The sequence below is a fragment of the Podarcis melisellensis genome (genome assembly GCF_964234715.1).
Source record: "Podarcis melisellensis genome assembly, chromosome: 14".
NCBI classification, from domain to species: Eukaryota; Metazoa; Chordata; class Lepidosauria; order Squamata; family Lacertidae; genus Podarcis; species Podarcis melisellensis.
In genome coordinates, this window is record NC_138546.1 from 22,829,474 (window position 1) to 22,851,215 (window position 21,742).

At 46.3% G+C, this 21,742-nt stretch overlaps 2 protein-coding genes across 4 annotated transcripts in view; one reads left to right on the forward strand and one right to left on the reverse strand.

Annotated features, from left to right (window-relative positions):
* Positions 1-12,451, forward strand: part of NHERF2 (NHERF family PDZ scaffold protein 2) — a 59,013-nt gene extending 46,562 nt beyond the window's left edge. The window contains exons 5-7 of one of the 2 annotated variants that reach the window (XM_081887450.1): positions 1,675-1,718; positions 2,824-2,886; positions 6,498-12,451. In XM_081887450.1, coding sequence (XP_081743576.1) covers positions 1,675-1,718; positions 2,824-2,886; positions 6,498-6,656 — 266 coding nt within the window. In that variant the 3' untranslated portion in view covers positions 6,657-12,451. The remainder of the gene's footprint in view (positions 1-1,674; positions 1,719-2,823; positions 2,887-6,497) is intronic. The other variant, XM_081887451.1, reaches the window with a different exon arrangement.
* NTHL1 (nth like DNA glycosylase 1) lies at positions 9,288-21,670 on the reverse strand. Of its 2 annotated transcripts, XM_081887464.1 has the most exons (6): positions 21,567-21,670; positions 20,407-20,669; positions 19,705-19,875; positions 17,519-17,678; positions 15,533-15,638; positions 9,288-14,563 (listed from the first exon to the last, which is right to left on the reverse strand). In XM_081887464.1, exons 1-6 carry the CDS (start codon positions 21,616-21,618, stop codon positions 14,440-14,442), a joined length of 876 nt encoding a protein of 291 aa, XP_081743590.1. In that variant the 5' UTR covers positions 21,619-21,670; the 3' UTR covers positions 9,288-14,439. The 2 variants fall into 2 exon arrangements, with proteins under 2 accessions (XP_081743590.1, XP_081743591.1); XM_081887465.1 differs by lacking the exon at positions 19,705-19,875.
* Positions 21,671-21,742: the final 72 nt, after the last annotated feature.

Sequence of the window (21,742 nt, forward strand, 5' to 3'; positions counted from 1 at the left end):
GTTCCTCCATTTGCTCCTGATGTTGTAGAATAACTTTATGGGCTAAATCTGGGACAGGAAGAGCCCACACAGCATGTAGAGTGTTGGACCACAGTGGACTTGGTTTCGGATTCCTACTCATCATCAGAGCTCATGTGGTGACTTTGGTCCTAATTTATCCAAGAGCATAAAAGCAGCCTTGCTGAATCTGGCCAGTGGCCCATTTAGTCCAGCATCCTATTCTCAAGCAGGGCCTGCATGCAGTATTTATCTATATTTCTCTCCCTCTATATATATATATACATATACATATAGAGAGATAAATATCTGCTAACGTTCAAAGTGTTTTACAAGGGAGATAAAACAGTAGCATTATCAATGAGAATATTAACAACAATTTAAGACTTTCAAAAATTTAAAATAACAATACACTATATGGGTAGGCTTGTCTAAACAAAAATGTTTTTAGTGGGCACTGAAAAGAGTACAGTGAAGGTGCCTGCCTGATAATCAATAAGCAGGGAGTTCCAAAGTATAGAAGCTGCCGCACTAAAAGGTTTCTTCCAGATGTTGATTGGATATTATGCAGCACCTGTAAATGTGCCAGTTCCAAAGATCTGACCTGATAAAATAACACTTATGCCTGAAGATATTCCTGAAATATATCTAAAAGAATACCTGATAGGATGTTTTATTATTATTATCGGTCAAGATACAAGTCAGTGAAAACATAATAACAATAAGAAAAGAAAATAAATGTTAGCAATGCATATGCATAAAAAGGTTAATAGGCATAGCAAATGCAATACTATCTGTCTAAACAGAGTTAACGTATCTACTTTAATGATCTACAACGTTCTTAAGTGTGTGCATAGTTTTATATTTTCCTGTCAATACATTATGAAAATGCTCCATTTTCTGCAGAAAGATTATGAAGTTGCCTTCCTTCACTTAATTTTGTGGGGGAAATTAAAGGGACTTTATAAGGATGCCCCCCTGAGCCCACTAGAGCAGTGGTGGGGAACCTCCATCTTACGGGTGCCTCTATACCTGATGTCATGTGGCAAAAATGCAACTCTCTGCTAAAAGTGGAGTTGCCTTGACAAGTGTTGCCATGGTCCCTGGCACTTGCAAAGGCACAGGGTTTTGCAAGACCTGGCAGTCAGCTGAGCCATGGTGCCTGCAAAGCACTGTGCCTAAACAAAAATGTTTTAAGCAGGTGCCAGAAAGAATACAGTAAAGGCGCCCGCCTGATGTCAATAGGCGGGAGCTCCGAAATGCAGCATTCATGCAATCGAAGTCACAGCTAGTTTGGCCCTCAGAAGGACATAGGAACAACCCTCTCACCTTCAAATGTTTGGTGGGGCTTCATAGGGAGCCTCTTTTTTCTTTTGTATGTTTAATAGATTATTGTATTTTAATGTTCTGTTGGAAGCCGCCCAGAGTGGCTGGGGAAGCCCAGCCAGATGGGCGGGGTATAAATAAATTATTATTATTATTATTATTATTATTATTATTATTATTATTATTATTAGGTGTCTGTGTTAGTAGAACTTTGAATTTCTGAAACCAAAAGACAGTAATGTTTGACACAGGGATAGTTCTGTGGTTCTTTTGTTTTTTGGCATGTTATCAGGACGTTTGTTGAGTTTCCATGACTGTATTCAACTGGGGTTCTTTCTCCTTTGCCTTCAGGTGGACTTCCTCAGCCCATGACCAATGGGTCAGCACAAACGCAGGTGAGCGATGGGTACGGATGGGTGAATCTGTCTGTTTCTGTCTCTCTTGGTTTCTTATTTTTCCATTCTTAAATTCAGTTCTCCATATCATTGGGCATTCCCCCCCCCCCAAAGTCCTCATGAAAATATCCACATTTTAGTGCACCCCCCCCCGATATACACATTATTGTATGCAGTTTTGCCCAATATGCACATCCTTTTGCAAAACAATTTCCTGGAATAAGAAGCATTTTGATGCATACCTGACTCTAGCATATTCATTTTTGTACACATTCCCTGCCTGGAGAACTGCACAGCAAAATTGGGAGGACTGCAGATTTTGAAAGATGACTGTGTTTTGAATTCCAGTTTGGTTTGCCTTGAAATGTAGACTGAATCAACTTCCACCCCTACCCTGTTACCTGTTCAGAAGGTACAGCAGAGCTGAGTGCAGCTTTCTTCAGCCTGATGTCGTGCAGGTGTGTTGGACCACAACTCCCATCAGCCCCAGCTAGCATGGTGCCCGTGTCCCTAGCCCATTGTGGCTGGGGCTGATGGGAGTTGTAGTCCAACACACCTGCATGACACAAGGCTGGGGAATTCTAGTTTTCTTCCAGGTATTCACCTTGAGTCACAAATTTAAGATGTGACACATAGGACATGTCCATTTCTGATCAATGAGATCCCTGGCCATCTTCCTTCACTCTCCTCCGGTTTCTGTGGTTTCAGCAACCTTTGGCCCAACTTATTTAGATCTGTCTTCCTGCAGTGCTAGGAAATGAGATGGATCACATGAGATCGAAGGGCCGCAGCCTATAATGAGAAATCCTTATCAAACTGACCCAACACAATATGCTGCCTTTTCTTAAAAACTTCCGTGACTTGTTCTCTGCCTGGAAATTTTATTGTGAGCCATCCAGGGGAAAGATTGCAATGGAGATTGTATGGGTTGACCCACCTTCCTGTTCTTCTTTATGACCCATGTTTTCCCAAATGGCACCACCACACTCACCATGCTGGCACAAAACCTCAAGGCACTGTCCTACAGCTGTCCAAATCGTGTTCTTAACCCCTCCAATTCCACTTTTCTTGTAATAAACACACACCCTCTTTCCATTCCCGACAGCTGAATGGGGGATCCATGTCCTCGTCCCACAGCGATTGCCAAAGTCCTGAGAAGGAGTCTGAGGTAAACAAAGTGATCCCATTTCTTGACCTGCCCAAACACTGCACAGGAAACCTCGTATATATTCTTTCTTGCATTGCCAAGGAAATCCCCTGGACCTGCATCCTTCCAGGGGTCCCCCTCTGGAATCTGCCCCTTCTTCTTCCTCCTCCTGCCTCTGCCAAGTTCTGCCTCTCCCTCCTTCTCAGTGTCTCTGCGGCATCCACCCATCTTCTCTTTTCTCCTGCTTCTAATATGGAACAGGCTTTTGTCTTCTGCTCATCTGGACTGGGACTTTTTCCATCTGAAGGCAGTCCTGTTTAGGGAAGTTTTTAATATTTAATGCTGTATTGTTTTTAACACTTGATTGGAAGCCACCCAGAATGGCTGGCGAAACTCAGCCAGATGGGCAGGGTATAAATAAAATAATAATAATAATAATAATAATAATAATAATAATAATAATTATTATTATTATTATTATTATTATTATTTCCTGCTTTCTGGCCTTCCACCTCTTGTAAATCCCAGGGCCATTTCTGCACCTACTACCTCTTGCTTCCTGCACAACTTTTCCAAGCTTGTCACTCTTCATGTGGTTTTAGGATCAGTGAGTGGTGCCCCTCTTGGTAGTTCTGCCACCCTTAGATGTTTGGCGTGGTAGTGGCCTGGGGGAGGGCATTCCCCGTGGCAGCCCCAAAATTGTGGAATTCCCTCCCCACAGAAGTGCACCTGCAACCTTCATAGTGCAGCTTCTTGTCCCTGGCCTCTTGACACCTGAGATGTATATTTTTTGGGGCCCACCCTGTTTTTGTGACTGCAGATCATTTTAACTGATTCTAATATTGTTTTGGGGAACTGTTAAGTCTAGAGAAAAGGCGAGCAAGGGATGACGTGATGGAGTTTTATAAAAATTATGTGTGGCATGGAGAAAGTGGATAGAGAAAAGCTGTTCTTCCTTTCTCATAGATAAAACTCCTTCTTCATGCAGCGCATAGTAAAGCTATGGAACTCTCTCAAGAGGCAGCAATGGCCACCAACCTTGCTTCAAAAGTGGATTGGACAAATTTGTGGGGGAGAAGGCTATCAATGACTACTAGCCACAGTGGCTATTAGCCTGATCCAGTAGAGTTCTTCTTAAGTCCTTCTTTTTATATTGTTACAACCTGCCCTGGGACCGTATGGCAATGGGCATGTCATAAAAAATTAGTAGTAATTGTAACAACGTGGATAGGAAATGTAGTTGTTGTTGACGCTGCTGCTGCTGCTGCCATGTAAGGCTTTCCACTCCAAAATTTAGCTTTCCTGCTCCCTCCTTCTAAACAAGCAAGTTTTTTGTGGTTTTTTTGTCAGCTGTTAAACATCTGCCATGTTCCACCACAGAGGTGGCCAGAGTCAAACTGTCTTCTCTTATTTCTCCTTCCGGGGACCCCTCAGGATGAAAGAAGGAAGAGAACAATAGAAGCCACTAGGAATATGTTGATGTAGAGGGAATATGAACTATTTCTGGCAAAAAATAAATAAATAAAGCCAGCAGATTCCTGCTCCCAAACCCCTATACTTTTTTTTTTTTAAAAAAACAACAGCTTAATTGCATTCAAATGCGAAGGGAAATACTTGAATGCAATGCAGCTTATTTATTTCCTCATGCTGTGCCACCACTGCAGCCCTGTTTCTTTAAGAGAGAAATATGCAGGCCTTGATTAGAGGAGAGTTTTGTGAAGACCACAGAGAGGCTTGAATTACGGGGGATCCGATCCCTGTTCCTTCGGAGGAGCAACTGGCCTCACTGTTCACTGGAGTCCAAAAACTCTGCATTCTTTCCATGCCGGGTTGGTGGTGAGGGAGAGGAATTATTCACTAGTTTCATCCAGCTTTTGCCAGTGCTGGCTGATGTCCTGTTTTCTTACAGGCTTCATCGGCTTGGTTCCGCCGAGGGCCTTTCTTGGTTTTATCGCCTTGGGTCCCGATCCTGCCATGGGCTTGTGGTTTTGAATAGACATAGAAGGAGAACCCTAAGTGGCACTTAATTGTCCCAGAGGTCCACTCTGATAGGGGAGTGGGGCCAGTGTTAGAAACTCAAGACATGTAAGCTAGGCGCCAAATGGCACCTTAAGCTTAGGTTATGTCAATTCGCCAGGGGGTTGGACTTGATGACCTTTGGTGTTCCTTCCAGCACTACAATTCTATTATTTTATTATCTCAACTACATTGCCTGACTGTAGCTTGCTCTTACAACAGTTCACTTGTCCCAGGAGACAAGAAGGAGAAACATAAACAGTGGAAATGGAATCAACTAGGGGCTAAGGCAGAAGTTTTTAAACTGTGGTCTGTGAGATCCATTTGCATGGCCTGTGGAAAGGCTGCAGCACAGTCGGATATATCTCCACTTGGTGCTGCACTTCCTTTCCTTGATGTGATGATGGAGAACTAAGATGCTCAGCAAGGGGTCCATGATTCGCTCGGCAGTTCAGGAGCATGTATCTTTTGCTGTGCATGAGTCAGCTGGCTCGATGGAGATGTCAGTCGCCCAGAAATCTCCATGTAGTCACAATTGGACCCGCACCAGGAGCAAAATGTGTCTGTTGCCCAGGAAATTTTAAACACTGGAGACAGTGACCACCCACCGCTCCCAAGCGGATTTGGGTACCACATCCCATTGCTTTCTGACGCTGCTCATCCACATCCCCTTGCTCTCTGGGTTGGCGGTTGGAGGCCGGATCCTGCCCGGAGGTGTCCAGTTGCTGACTGCTGGTTTGTTTAATCGCCGCTGTAAAGCAGGTGACTTCCCTTTCTCAGGCCAGGCATAGCACATGAGACCTTCTCTGGATACAAAGCACATGGCCTTCCATTAAGCTGGAGGCCCATCCCTCCTGTGCTCTGCTGGTGATGCAGGATGACGTTTGGGCTGCAGACTTGGGTCTGTGGTGGGTTAACATGGGGCCAGATGGGTTAGTACTTGCTGATGTTCCAAAAACTTGGGTGCTATGAAGAGTAAGCGCAGCTCTTTGGCATCAGAATTAGGGACATAGGAAGCTGCCTTATATTGAGTCAGGCCATTGGTCTATCTAGTTCACACAGACTTGTGGGGTCTCCCAACCCTGCCTGGAAAAAAGACCAGGGATTGAACCCGAGCTCTTCTACATGCAGAGCAGATGTCCTGCCACTCAGCTACATCCATTGGTCCATCTCGCTCAGTATTGTCTGCATTGATTGGCTATGGCTCTCTAGGGTTTCAGACCAAGGGTCTTTCCTAACCCTGCCTGGAGATGCCACCTGGGACCTTCTGCATGCAAAGCAAATACTCTGCCCCTGAGTTATAGTTCTTCTCAGTTGCTGCTTCCTCTCCTAAGAGCAGAGGCTGAGTTTTGCCCTGTCAAAGGCCCCAAGAGACCCAGTCTGCATCCTGCAATGACTCTTTAATTTTTTTGCTGCCTCCTGTCAGCTCTACCTGCAAGGTAGCCTCTCCAAACCCTGCAAAATGAGTTTGAAAAGGGATGACAGGTTGAAGTGGGGGGGAAACCTGCCCCCCTGCAATAAATGCAGCCCCCACCATACCCCTCTATCCCACCAGTCCTTTCCCTTCTTTTGAATCCCATTCTTTTCTCTTTCTTTTTTAAAAAAAATCCCGCTAGGTGGGAGAGCCTGGGAAGAAGGATCCGTTTGAGGAGAGCGGCTTGAACCTGAGTCCCACGGCAGCGGAGGCCAAAGAGAAAGTGCGGGCCAAGCGGGTGAACAAAAGGGCCCCCCAGATGGACTGGAACAAGAAGCGGGAGATCTTCAGCAACTTCTGAGCCGGCCGGGGAGCTCCTCTCGACTCCTGTTGCGGCTCCCCCCACCCTGGCCTGGAGACATTTGCAAATGAGCACGGGGATGGCGACGGCCGCGCTGTGCCTCCAACGGGCACCGCTCCATGGCATGCCAGGCTCTGCTTTTTACCATAGGTTTGTGTTGCTTTGTACAAAGCACATTCCCTCCTTCCCCCCTGCCCCCAGCCTCTTTTATTGTACAAAAGTGGTCAGAGAGAGTGAGATTGAAACTGCAGGGCTCAAACACACAAAACAGGCAACTGTGAAACTGCCACAGTAACAAGCAGGAAAAGCAAGCGGCAATTTTCCTTTCCTTTTTGAATCGCTTAACCTGCAATATTTAGACTGTATTATTTATAGGATCATTTTTATATCATTAATTGTTTGAGCTTCTTCTGCCTCTTCTTGTAGCGATGTCAATATTTTTTTTTTATAATGTCCCAACCAGAACTTGTTAACCAGAGCCTTTCCACTTAACTGGATGCTGCGGTCTGCACTGTGATGGGTTAGCAGCAGGTGTTGCCAACCTGGTGCCCTCCAGATGTTCTAGATAATGCCCACTCCTTGCAGCAGCCCTTGGTTTCGGGCAGGAGGGGGCACCAGGTTGGCAGAGACTGCTGGGTTTCCATGTTGGCATCCTCATAAATGTGGTTGCCTGACCATTTCGTGATTGTGCGAGTTTTCTCTGTGGCTTTCAACTTGGACTTTTTATTTTTTAAAGGAGGGAATTTTTTCCCGCCCCTCCATCTGTTCGTAGTTAGTGCTTCAAACGCCCTGACCCTTTAAGCCTCAGGCACAGCAAGCCCCCTTTTCTTTGCAAATTGTTTTTGCCTTGTTACCACTTTTCAGAACAACTGCGCTTTTCGAAAAGCCCCTTCACCACTTTTCAGAACGACCGTGCTTTTTGAAAAGTCCCTTCCGTACCAATCATGGCAAAAGATCACAATTATTTGGTGCACTCAGGTGCAGAAATGCATGCCGTCCCTTGCCAACCCCCTGGGGCCAGGGTAGGGTAGAAGGGGGGGGGGAGCAAGCGCCCCCCCCCTTTCTAAATCCTGACATTTATAAGGAACACTGATCTGAATTGGCTGTAGCCAGAAGCTGGAAATAACACTTTTTAGCGAGACTCGGGAGAAGCACAGGAAGACAATTGTATCCGTGAAATACTAACATTCCTGGGAGCGGTTCCTCTGGGAGACGGTGTCCTGTTGGCAAACGGACAGGCATCTCAAGATTTAAGCAGAAGCACCCCCCTTTTTGGTCAAGTTCATTTAACCTCCAACCGCACAACTATTTCCACTTCCAGGCCTTTTGAAAACATGCACCCCATTTCAACATTGCTAATGTTTCAGTGGCTGCACCATTAACCTTCCTTAGCAGCAGTAAGGTATCTGCACGTATCAGCTGTTCTAAGGAAAGGCTGTAGTGGATGGTCTCCCCTTTAACATATGACTACTAACCCTTTCCACAGGCAGTGGGAGATGATGGAGAGAGTGGTCCCCACAGCCTTTTTTCAGGCCGAGGGCCACATTCCCTTGTGGGCGATCTTCTGGGGGCTGCATACCAGTGGCAGGAGAAACCAGAAGCAAAGGTGGTGGATCTCACAGGGCTCCCCCCCCCCCACCTGCAATGGTCTGAGGTTCTACACCAACCCTCACCCTTCTCCAACCATGGAATCCAAAAGGTTTCATTACAGTCCAAGAACATTTCTTAGGCAGGGAAAAGGACTTAATGTAAGCACCAAGCAGGCCTTGGTTTGAGAAGGGGGAGTGGCCTAGGAAGCATCCTGAGGGCCAGATGGAGAGGCCTGAAGAGCCGCATTTGGTCACTGGGCCTGAGGCATCCCCTCCCTACAGCCAAAGTCAAACCTCATGCTTTAACCATGACGCGTAAAGCTGAATTTAACAAGCTCTGAATGTGTTTTAGCTTCTGCAATGTTCTTTCTGAAGGAATGGCTCAGAAGCACAGAATGTGTCTCTTTTTTGAGACGGCAAGACATCCGCATCTACTGACCATCTGACCTGCTCATTACCAGCGTTAGGCCCTCTACGTTACTTCCCCCACCCTCCAAATAGAAAGAAGAATTGTTATTAAAGGCAAGGAGACATGGTAGAGGTTGGATTGCCATCTTGGAGGGATTCTTTAGCTGTGATTCTTGCACTGCAAGGGGTTGGACCATATGACTCTAGGGGTCCCTTCCAACTGTACAGTTATATGATTCTGTGATTCCCTAGATCAGTGGTGTCCAAACTTTTTTCAAAGAGGGCCAGATTTTATGAAGTGAAGGGCTGTGAGGGCCGATCAAAGTTGTTAACCTTTTTTTAGAATTGAAGTTGTTGAGGTTTTTTAGGATTGAAGTTGTTGAGGTTTTTTAGGATTTTACCCTAAGAAATAAACTGGATTAAACTGACTGGAAGGCCGGATTAGGCCCCCGAAAAGGATTTTGGACATGCCTGCCCTAGATAGATCTTGATGTTGTTATAAGAGGACAAGAGTTGGGAGATGGATTGACCCAAGGGGCCCAGGTCACTGGGAAGTTTCCAGGGAAGTTCTCACCTCTCCCTGTGTTAATTCATGGGAGGGAGTATACTGTTTGGTGTATTTTTTTTCCTGTGGTAGGCACTGAAATGTCTTGAATCCAGGCCTGAGTGAAAGTGGATAATTCTGGGGTATTGCTCCTACTTACTAACTGAATTTGACCTTTCTCAATGAGTGATGTATGTCAACTGTGTGGGCCACATAAAAGTAAAGCACACACTCCTGTGGAACCCCTACACTAGGCTCTTCTGTTCTTGAGGAGATCCCTTTGCTAAACTGGTGCCCTCTAGCTGTTTTGAATCACAGCTCCCATCAGCCTCAGCAGGCACACCCATGGTTTAGGCTGATGGGAGTTGTAGTTTGAGCATCTGGAGGGCACACAGTTGGCAAAGGCTGCTTGAGAGTGATCACATTGCAGCAGCAACTCAGAAATTGTTGTCCAAACTCTTCTCCTGATTCTGCTAAGTGAGGGAGGAGTTAAAAAAAAAAGGAAGATAGCTAATGATTTTATAACACTGTTAATCTGGTAAGGGGAGGCAGGTAGGAAGAGTTTTTTCTTCCAGCCTTCTTTAGTGAGACATCACAACCTTTCACTCCCTTTTCTTCTTTACAACCACTTCCACAACAAGTATTAAAAAGCAAGCTGGATGGGGTGCAGTGTCTCTTTCATAAAAAGAGATATGTATGACTAAGCAATTGCCACCCTTTTATAGATTGCACAAATGTACAATCTATATAAGTATTCAAGAAGTTACGGGGGACATTTTGTCTTCAGGGATTCTTCAGCTGTGATTCCTGCATTGCAGGGGGTTGAAGTAGATGGTCCTTTGGGCCCCTTCCAACTCTTGCAGTCCAATGATTATACAATACCCTGCAAGATGACCAAGTGCCCTTTGATATAAGTACACTCTGGGGGCTTTGTGTATGTTTTGCAAATAACTAAGCTGAATAAGGTGCCTTAGATTATTCTCCTGTCCTTTGGGGAAATGGCTGCCGTGTAGCAAAGCTGGCTTGGTAAATGGTACCATTCTCTTGTTATGTGATTGGTTTTCAGGAATAACCTTGTATACAGTTTCATTACAGGGGGCTTTGAGAGAAATGCAAGGTGGAGTATCAGGGTCCATGATGGACAGCCCTGTACTCATCGTGTGCCCCAGGAGTAGCCAAAGCAGTGTTCTCTAGGTGTCGCTGGACTCCATCTCCCATCATCTCTCACCATTGGTTGTTTTGGCTGGGGCTTATGGGAGTTGCGTCTGGAGAGCACCATGTCGGATACCCTTTGGCCACACCAGCTTTTACCAATCTGATGGTCTCCAGCTATTTTAGACTACAATTCCTAGCAGCCCCAGAGCACCAAGTTGGGCAGCTGGTCTGGATGCCTAAGAAACGTGCCCTGATTCTGCACCTGAGTTAATCTAATTGAATGCCACATTTTGACTGATTTTGCATAGTCTGCCTGGTTATCATAGGGACACCATTGTAGTCCTCACCTCTGTCCCCTCAGAGGCCGACCCCCTCTGTCTTCTGAGGTAGCACCAGGCATCACCCACCACTTTTGAATTTTATCTCAGTAGGCATGAGAACTAGAAAGCGGCCTTCTTGCAAACAACACCTCCCCCATATTTCAAATAGATTCCATGGATGTTCAGTGACTATAAGATCAGCAGGCAAGAAGGGTTTGGCTACAAATTGTGCTCTTCACTTTATGATGATGATGATTATGAGGATGATTTTTATTTTAAAAATAGGGTTTCTAGCCCACATGGAATCTGGGGGAATGTCAGGAATTCTTTCCCCCTTTGAGACTCATTCTTTGCCAAGCTTGACCAAAACATTCCAATTTGTTTTTAAAAACCTGCACCATTGAAGACTGTGAAGCTATGTAAAAATAAATATATGTAAATATGACTAATTTGCACAACTCAGTCTGCAGACGTGGGATTTTACCGCATTCCCAAACCATTTATTATTGGAGAACAGCCGTACTTGCTGACTCCCAGTCCAGCCCCAGTTATGCTCAGTTAGTCCCATAGATGCCCATTAGTACTGAAAGGGGGCTTCCTGCTGATGCCACAGGAAGGGTGTGCATTATGAGGCAATTGCAAATAAGAGTGCATGTAGATCTTCCTTCCCCAGCCTGGTGCCCAGATGTTTGGAATACACATCCCATCACCCCTGACCTTTGGCCATGCTGGCTGATACTGATGGGATTTGTAGTCCACCAACAACTGGAGGGCCCCAGGTTGAGTAATCCTGCTATAAATCTCTCTTGATGACTCGGGACCACTGATTCTAGGAGGATAATGAAATGTTTGTGAATGAAAATGTGGCTTTCTGAAGAATGCTCTGCTGAGTATTTTTTAATTTTTTTAACAAAGAAAACACTTATTGAGTGAGACTGGTAGTAATTCAGGTATATGCTAATACCTGCTGATAAGGTTGCTTGAAACTTGATTTTGAGAACGGTCGGTGTGAGATTTCTAAAGGCTTTTTTGGGGGGGCTACTTTGATTCCTTAAATGATTGGAGGGCGCTTGTTTTTCAAATTAGGCTAAATTTTTTACCCTCAAAAGAGTTGCCCCCAATTCATTATTAGCAAAGGTGCTGATGCACCAGAGGTGTGTGTGGGGTGCTCCTGCTGCTGCTGCAGTTCCTACCAGCCTTGGGCTGATGGGAGTTAGAGTCCAGCAACATCTGGAAGACCACAGGTTCTCCACCCCTCTGATGCATGGAAAGAACAGGTTTACATCTGGTCAGTGGAAGATGAAACAGGATAGGAGGCCTTTTGAAAAACGCCTGGATAACACCTTGGGCTCCATGATCAAAGAAAGGTGAAATATAATAGTAAGGAAATGAATGAATGAATGCAGGACTGGTTTGAACAAGGATTTCTAAAGTCATTCTTTAAGGATAGGAGAGGTGTGACAGAAGCACAAATTTGAGGGTTGTGGTACAGTTGAAATCTCCTATACAAATCTGTACCTATAGAGGTATCTTTCCCCCTACCCCTTCCAAGAAAACAAACATCCCAGTCTCTAGTACGTGGATTGACTCATGACGATTTAAAAGCACGCCTGGCTCTCTTTTCTCTGCCATCCTATATGCTCTGCAGCACTTAACTCAGTTTCTGCACATCTAACCTAGACATTCACTAAAAAGTTATAAGAAGAGCTGTTAACTGCATTGTGTAAAAAAATGTATACTAAAATGTCAATAATAAAACTGGTTTCCCATGTACAGCGAGTTTTATGATGTTGGTGTCCAAATTATTATTTCCTTATGGTATCCCTCTCTTCCTCCCATCCAGCTTTTGTGTCTGTTTCCTGGCTGTGCCAGATTGCCTCACTTCTAGGTGCATTTAAATTATCAGGAAAACATATTCCAGCCCCTCAAGGAAGGTTTGAAGCAGGGCCAATGAGGGGGTATGTCAAAGGGAGAATCCCAGGGGACAGAAGGAAAGGCCTGGAGGGCTGCTTTCAGATCCTGGGCCCAAGTTCCCTACTCTGGATTAAGCCCCCTCTTCTGGGAAACCTGAGCACCAAACAGAGACTGTTAGACAAAATTCTTATTAAAAACAAAACTGTTTATTATATAAAAATAAGAATTACTCTTTAGGTAGATGCAGTTCTCAGCATTTGGCTTATGTGACAGGCTAAGCAAAGCTCAAGGCTTACACTGTATTCCAAATGCCCCTTTTGCTTGGGACATCTCAAAGGCTTCGTTCTCACATAGGAGAACTCTTACCCAACCTGGTGTCTTCCAGATGTTTTGGACTGTATTTTATGGTTGCGCTGTCTGGGGTTGATGGGAGTTGTAGTTCAAAACATCAGGAGGGTGATAGATTGGGAGGAAAGCTGATCTAAAATCTCCAAGCCCTGGAGCCTATCAGATACAATTGGGGTGGGAAGCATTTTTTCTGTCTCATCTGTTTTTAAACTTCCAACTCTCCCTACCTTGGCAACAGGCTAATTCCTCCATGACGCTGGGACAGGCCTGAATGACATCATCCAGTGGAGCTGGATAACTCCTTTTGCCTGGTAACTAGCTTATTAGCATTTAAATTGGAAATTCTTCAAGGGCAAAGGCAGCTGACAGAATCCACAAACACTTCTTAGGAAGGTCTGGTCTGGGAAGAAAATATGACCGGCCTCCTTCACAGTGTGTGTGGAGGCAGGGAGAGGCATAAAGACAAGGAAATACAACACACCCTGAGGGCTGGTTGCCCTTCAGGCAGAGGCTCTCAAAGTGGGAGCCTTGCCCTTTCAAAACAAAGGCTGGAGGATGTCATGTGAGCTGAACCTTAGAAATTCTGGTCAGACATATATAGCTTATGACAAAGAGATCTCCAGACATATCAAAACATGTGGATCTTCCATTGACAGGACACAAACTGAACTTTCTGCTTGTCTTCATTTTCACCCTAAAGAAAGTTTCACCCATTTTCAGCCTGTGTTCCCCCGTCTCCTCTTTCTAGCCACAGGAATCCAGCAAAATCTTCATTTAAAAGATATTGGGGGCTAGACTATACTTTTGAAGTAGACTCTCATCATTTTAAATACTCATGGCTTTGCCCAAAGAACCATGGGAGCTGTAGTTTGTTAAGGGTGCTGGGAGACCCATTATTCCCTTTCAGCTTCAATTCCCAAAGTACTTTCAACCCCTCTTCCCCAGGAACTCTGGGAACTGTAGCCCTGTGAGGGGGAAAGGGGGTCTCCTAACAACTGAGCACCCTGAACAAACTACAGCTCCCAGGATTCTTGGGGAAGGGGGCTGGCAGGGGGACCATGACTGTTTAAAGTAGCATGCCACTGCTTTAAATGTATGGTGCTGATGGTGCCTGAGCTAGCTGAACTGAGTTATGTCAAGATGTACATGTGCAACTGATTTCAGTGGGACTCGAGTCCAGCTAACTTAGTCTGGAATCTGGCCCAATACTCTCTGTGTGGCTTCATACTTGGGTTAAGAGGAGTCCTTTCAGGGCAGCCTGGGACACCACACTTAAGTCAACTCTGTGGTCCTTTTATGAGGAACAATGCTATTTGGACCCCTCTCACCTGTGCATGGCTTGGAGACAGGAACCAAGTCATTGCTGTAGTGCCACCAGATTTCAGGGTGAAAATCCCTCTTGCTCAAGCCACTGGCAAGTCAGCTACAGCATCATCAGTCCATTGGTGGGCCCCCAAGTCCTAGTCCCCCAGTATGGTGGCCTGTTCCAGTAAGTGCTGCATCTCTCAGCGCTTCCTCGAAGCCGGACAGATGTCCCTGTTGAGGCATTCACTGCAGCGTGGATTTACAGGTAAGCAGACTTGCTGCCCAAACCCAACAAGAAGCCAGTTTATCTCACTCCAGAGATCTCTAGGAGGAGAAGGAAGGGAAATGTTCATTTATCATTATTATTAATTTGATTAATCACCCACCCTTCACCCTGAGGCTACAGGAGCTGTAGTTCAGAAAGATTTGAAGGGTTGTTGGTTAGCTGCCCCTGGAGCTTAGCTGAAGGCCTAACCCTGTGGTACATTTTGTATGGGAGAAGGGAAGCCTTCAGACGTCCTCTTCTGAGGCTGTTTAGGGCTCTGAATATGGAGGACACCACTTTGAATTGGGCTCCGAAATGGAATGGGAGACAATGAAGATAGCATATTGATCATAAAGCCAAACTATTGTTAAAACAAGCCACAGCTCGTAAGCCAAAAACAAACCATGGCTTCACATTTTGCTTAGGCCAGGGGTCTGCAACCTTTAAGACAAAAAGAGCCACTTGGACCCGTTTCCGAAGAAAAAAAAACTGGGAGCCGCAAAACTCGTCATTATTAAAATAACTTTTTTGTCACTTTTTTAAATTATTTCTTTGTTTGACCCCTCAGAATTACTCCTCCTCATAGAAATAAACGTTAAATTAACAAATTACCTTTTTTCGTGTGTGTGTTCTTCACTCTCCTTCAAAACAGTGACCAGCGTACATGCCCCCTTTCAATGCAGTGACCAGCGTACATGCCCCTTACAATGTAGTGGGCGGGCGGGTGGGAAGGTGACGTCGGGACGGTGCGTGCGTTAGTCACGCACCGCCCCCATGCGACGTCACAGCCAGTACAGTGCCTGCCACAGTGGGGAGTGTCGGGGCGCACAATGCGCCTCCTCCCCTCGCTAGTATCCGCCCTGGAGCTGCGGCAAAGGTGTAAAAGAGCCACATGCGGCTCCGGAGCCGCGGGTTGCAGACCCCTGGCTTAGGCTAAACAAACCATGGCTTGGCATCATGTGTGGCCCAGGTCACTGAATTAAAAAAAAGAAACTGAGAGAACACAGAATTGACCCTGACTGCCTCACCTGGGGAGCCACTCTTCCAGAGCCAGCCGAGTCTCCTCAGGAAGTTTGGTTTCCTTCTTTGCCCACTTCAACCTGTTGGAAATCCGGTGCACGTGTGTGTCCACACCTATGGAAAATGGTGAGTAGAGTCAGGGGAGAGGAGATCCCATATTCAGTTCCCAGAATAGTTAGAGGATATTTGACCCCTACTTGAAGTAAAGGATGGTTTTGTCTTTGAGCGGAGCTTTCGACCAGAGGAGGGCTGGGGGACCCGTGGCCCTACAGATGTTGCTGGACTTCCAAGTTCCAGCACCACTGGCTGCTGGCCCAGCTGGCCGGGGGGCTGATGGGAGTGGGAGTCAGGAAACTGGAGGGCCACAGGTTCCAGATAGTCACTGGGCTGTCAGTAGCAGATGCAAGAACATACTGCTTCACATAGTACATAGTTAAACTGTGGAGGCAGTGATGGCCACCAATGGCTATGCTCTGCTTTCAAATTTAGAGGCAGCAGTGCTTCTGAATACCAGCTGCTGAGAACTACAGGAGGGGAGAGGGCTTTTGTGCTCAAATCCTGCTCGCTGGTTTCCCACAGGCATTTGGTTAGCCACTGTAAGAATAGGATGCTGGGCTAAATGGGCCAGGGGTCTGATTCAGCAGGTTCTTCTTATGTTCTAAGGGATACAGCACAATGTTTTTATTTTGAAAATCCAAGTGTGTTCAATTCATTTGAATATGCTAATGTTTTGGATTGCGGAAAATACTGCTTTCTAAATTGTGCCTTGCCGGTGTACTGTAAACCAGGGGGTTCCCAAGCACTGGTCTGAGGACCACAGTGGTCCGTGAACTTCATTCAGGTGGTCCACAGCATGCCTGTGAAGATCAGGGCCTGCTGCTGTGAAGTGGCAGGTGGAAGGAAGCCACTTTTGGAACCAGAAATGGAAATTTCAACATCCTTATTAGGGCAAGGCCTTTATTAGGCCAACGCAAATAGTCTGGCTAGCTGGTAAGCAAAAGTGTGGGGGGGAGGGGGGGGGGAAATAATGCCCCTTTTGAGTCTGCATTTTGTAAGAGTCTTAAGTCAGAAGGTGGGAAGAGGCATTCAGAAGAGGCTCCCAGGTGCCATGCAGGTTATCAGGTTGCCTCAAGGCCTCAAATATAACAATGGCTGATTCCCCACCCATGAAATTACTGGGCACTGTCTGTCACCCAGCACTGCCGCCATCTCTGGGCAAAACACACAGGCCCCTTGATTAATCGGGAAGGAATTCCAGCAGAGAACCCCGAATGATATTCTCCCCACCCTCAGTTTTTAATCAACTGGTTCCTGAAGTCCCATTCATCAAGAATCAGCCCTCCCAGGTTTCCTGTAACCAGCAACCTAAAATGTTAATTGGAAGTACTGTTAAAATAAAAAAGGTGGGTTGGTGCAAGCATGGGCCATGGAGCCACAGCGCCACCTCCTGCCTATAGCAGGATTGCATCACAGTCCCAAAATTCAAGGTAGGCAAAAGTGAAGAAGCCTCCTCACAGGAACTGTTTTGAAGTGACAGATATTCATTTGAAAAGCACAGGTGCGGCATAGATTCTAACACTGAATTCAATGGGGCTGCTGAGTAGACATGGTTATGATTGCTCTGTAAGTGTGTGAGCCACAAAGGACCCATTTCACCCCTGCTTCAGGTGGCCTTAGACAAACTATGTACATAAGAAGAACCCATATAGTCTAGCATCTTGTTTTCACAGCGGCTACCCACATGCACCAAAGGGAAACCTGCAAGCAGGACCCGCACACAAAAGCCCTCTCCCCAGGCAAAAATGCTCAAGGGGTGTGTGAAGCAAGACTGGTGAGGGTGTGTGGCCTGGGGAATGTTCCAAGGGCCAGATAGATAGGTCCAAAGGGCCACCTTTGGCCCCTAGGCCCAAGAGTCCCCATCCCAGATCCTTCTAGAAGCTCCGATTCCTAGAGCAAATGAATTGGGACTGCTAAGAGAAAAATGGAAACAGTACCGATTCCAGAGACGTCTTGCCAGGCAATGTCCATCACCAAATGAGCCATCTTGGGTCCAACCCCTGGGAGTTTCACCAGCTCCGCCAGTGTCCTTGGTATGTCTCCAGCATAGTCCTGCTTCAGAATTGCTGTGGTCTGCTTGATGTAGCTCACTTTCCGCTGTATTCAGTGAAAAATGGGGGATGTGTGCTGGAGGTTTAGCCAGCTGACCTCAGGCAATGGAGGGAATAAGGGGGCTGACTGTGAGGATTGAGGGGCCCGGATGAAAGCAGGGACCACAATGACAATGGAATCTAGCACGGATGTGCTTTCAGAACCACAAGGTAGAAAGGATTATTAAGCCCCTTGGTAAGGAGGCCTCTCTGGTCTGAACCAGACCCACAACATTTGGTGCCTCCTCTCCTTAAACAGCTTCCACAACCCAGCTGGTCATTAGGACCACTTGTACTTATGATCTTGAACCTGTTTGATTATTTCCTCCTCCCATCCAATAGATTTTCCTTTTGTGCCATTGATTACTTAATACTGAAATACAGGAAGCCCACAACTTGCGCACATTTAACTTGTGTGCATTCAGCTTCACATGCATGGCAATTTTTTTATTTTAAAAAGAAGTGGAAAGTGGTAGGGGTTCTGTGAAAAATGACTTTGGCAATCCCACCTCCATTAAACCCAGTGAGTTTTGAGTACACACAATTTTGGCTTTAGGTGCGATCCCTGGAATGTAATCCCCATGTACGTTGTGGGCTTATTGTAATAGAAAAGTTATACCATTTCATGCTACAGTCAAGAAAGCATTAAACAGTCCTAAATTAAATCTTTGCTCCATATGATTTGTAAAGGCGGGTGGGATACATAAACTTGCAAACTGTTCTGATTTCTGTCTCCCCTCCCTTAATCTTACTATTTCTCTAAGTTTAGACATCAAAGTGACATAACATATTGTATTAAACCACTCATGTTCTTTCAGCATTTTGGGAGGGTACCACTTAGGGACTAATATCAATTTTGTTCCTCTTAAGAAGTCTCCAGCTAGAGTAAGATGCTCTGAACGTACAACATTTTTCAGATATCCCACGAGAATCTTAATGGGTTTGGTGGTATGAAAGAACCAATTACAGTTAAACTGTGGAATCCACTCTTACAGGAGGCAGGGAGAGCCATCAATTTGCATGGCTTCAAAAGAGGATTAGACAAATTCATAGAGGAGGATAAGGCTATCAATGGCCACAATCAACAACAACAACAACAAATTATTTATACCCCGCCCATATGGCTGAGTTTCCCCAGCCATTCTGGGCGGCTTCCAATCAAGTGTTAAAAACAACTCAGCATTAAATATTAAAAACTTCCCTAAACAGGGCTGCCTTCAGATGTCTTTTAAAGATAAAATAGCTGCTTATTTCCTTCACATCTGAAAGGAGGGTGTTCCACAGGGCGGGTGCCACTACCGAGAAGGCCCTCTGTCTGGTTCCCTGTAACCTTACTTCTCGCAATGAGGGAACTGCCAGAAGGCCCTCGGTGCTGGATCTCAGTGTCCAGGCTGAACGATGGGGATGGAGACGCTCCTTCAGGTATACAGGACCGAGGCCGTTTAGGGCTTTAAAGGTCAGCACCAACACTTTGAATTGTGCTCGGAAATGTACTGGGAGCCAATGCAGATCTCTCAGGACCGGTGTTATGTGGTCCCGGCAGCCACTCCCAGTCACCAGTCTAGCTGCCACATTCTGGATTAATTGCAGTTTCCAGGTCACCTTCAAAGGTAGCCCCAGTGCATTGCAGTAGTCCAAGCGGGAGGTAACTAGAGCATGCACCACTCCACACCACACCAATGGCTATGCTCTACCTCCACTGTCAGAGGCAGAAAGCTTCTGAACACAAGCTGCTGGGAATTGGAAGTGGGCAGAGCTGTTGCATTCAGGGCCTGCTTGCAGGCTTCCCATTGGGGCATCTGGTTGGTCACTGTGAGAACAGGATGTTGGGCTATGATCTTCAGACGTTCACATTTTCTAAAGTCTTTAAAGCTGTTCTCCCAACAGTTTCTAAGAACCTTACCGCAACTAACCCCAACACAAATATAACCAGCTTCATTTCCTCAAAATGCCCAGCGCTGATTACTAAGATTAGGGCAAGAAAAATATTGGCTTAATGCTCTTCCTCTTTCCTATTCTCTCAAATGGCTCACCTTCCAAAACCCCACAGGGTAGATGAGCTGGCCTAGAGTCACGTCATCAGTCTCCAAGATGTTGTCCACAGTGAGGCCATGTTCCCTCAGGCGCATCATGGCAGCCGAAGTCACCTGATCTTTGGTTTGGCTGGAGAGCATGAGTGACAAGAGGACCTGGTAGCGCCTAACCTACAGTATGGTATGGAGATGGAAGGTGATCATCACAGGTTATCATCTTTCGTCAGATCTACTTTGCTTTTTTGCTAGAACCACCTAGGGGCCATATATCTTGATAGGCAACATATGCTAGTAATGGGCAGGGCCAAAAGCAAAAGTAGTTGGAGCAATGGATGTGGCTACAGCCTTTACATCCCAGCTACGTAAAAGCCAGAGGTTTCTACACACACAGATTTCTCTGCTGTCTTCCATCCAGGTAAATGGATGGAAACATTATCAGGGTTCAAGGGCACATCTCAGCCAGGCAAAAACACTCAAGGAGGGTGCAGAGCAGGGCCAGTGAGTGGTTAGATTTCCTAGCTTCAGGTGGGGAAACCCATGTTATCATTGTTAAAACCAGATCTGTTCTACAAACAGATCTCAACCTCTACCTGTTGCCCAGTCCTGCTCTATGAGGGCAGGAAGGCAGACAAGGCAACCTGCCATGATCCTTCCAGCTCCTAAATATGTGCAGTTCAGCTCAGTTTTGAGCTCTCTCCTCACCTCTGGAGGAGCATCACTGTCAAAGCATTTCCCAGCACCCATCTGGTCCACAGGGGCATCTCTCTCCTTCCTCATTTCCCGGATGTTGCTCAGGTGCTGCTCCCAGTTTTTTGGTTCCCACTTCTGCTTCTTGCCCTCTGCTTCGTTTGTCTTGCCCAGACCATTTCCTCCGGGAGAGTCATAGGCAACACTGACTGTCTTCTGCTTTCGGTGGATCTTTGCGCAGAAGGTTTCACTAAGGGTAGGAACACCCCCTTCCCCCCCTGCAAAAAAAGAGAGGGAGAGAATACTGAACTGCAGTGAACTTTAAATTGGTATTGGATACTAATTAGCTACCAGGCTAAGTTCAAGGTGCTGGTTCTGATGGATTGCATCTTTTCCCAATAGCTCACAGTGGCTCAAACCCTCGACCCAGAGATTAAGTGTCTCATGCTATACCAACTGCATGCACAAAGCCTTCCCACTTTTGGTAGAGCATCTGCTTTGAGCACAAAAGGCCCTAAATTCAATCCTCAATGGCACCTGCAAGTGTGGCTGGAAGAAAAACCCCTTATCTGGAACCACAAATGGATGCAGCTCAGTGGCAGAGCACCTGCTTTCATATCCTCCAACATCTCTCCGATGAAAATAGAGACGTCCAATTTCATAACGATAATTTTACTATTTATACCCCACACATCTTACTGGGTTGCCCTAGCCACTCTGGGCAGCTCCCAACATATATGAAAACACAATAAAACATTAAACATTAAAAAAACCCCTTCCCTATACAGGATTGCCTTCAGACGGCTCGGGGGTCGGATAACTCCATATCCTCCAACATTTCTCCCATCCTAAGGAAAAGTGGTACATTCCAGGATCAAATCAGAAACCGGGGCGGCTTCTCTAAATCAGGGACGTCCCTGGAAAAGAGAGACACTTGTGCTTTGCATGCACAAGGTCGCAGCATCAATCCCCAGCGGCATCTGCAGATAGGACGGGGGTCGGGGTGAAAACTCCTGGTTTGAAGCCCTAGACTAGAGCCATTGCTGACAATTCCTGAAGGCAAAACTAGGCTAGGTAGACCAATCCTCTGACTCAATATAGGGGGTTCAGCCCAAGCCCCCTGGCTCTTGCCCCCAGAGCCAAGAAGCCTCCCTCACCGCCTTGCCGAGCCTGACCTCTCCTTTTGCTCAGTTGCAGCCGGGTGCAGACCCCGCGACTCGCGCACATGCCTCCGCCTGCAGCCCGGAACTACAAGCCCCACAATGCCCCGCGGCGACGGCCGGCGCATTCACCGTCTCTGTCTCTCACACCAAGCCGGAAGTGGACCCGCGTTTCCGGTGGAAGGGGGCGG

Excerpts from the sequence above, each read along its gene's own strand:
- NTHL1 (XM_081887464.1), bottom strand. The coding sequence starts at position 21,618 with ATGTGCGCGAGTCGCGGGGTCTGCACCCGGCTGCAACTGAGCAAAAGG. Across the intron at positions 19,876-20,406 it reads ACAGTGATGCTCCTCCAGAG|GTTAGGCGCTACCAGGTCCT; the intron begins GTGAGGAGAGAG and ends ACCATACTGTAG. Across the intron at positions 14,564-15,532 it reads CTGGAAGAGTGGCTCCCCAG|AGATCTCTGGAGTGAGATAA; the intron begins GTGAGGCAGTCA and ends TTCTCCTCCTAG.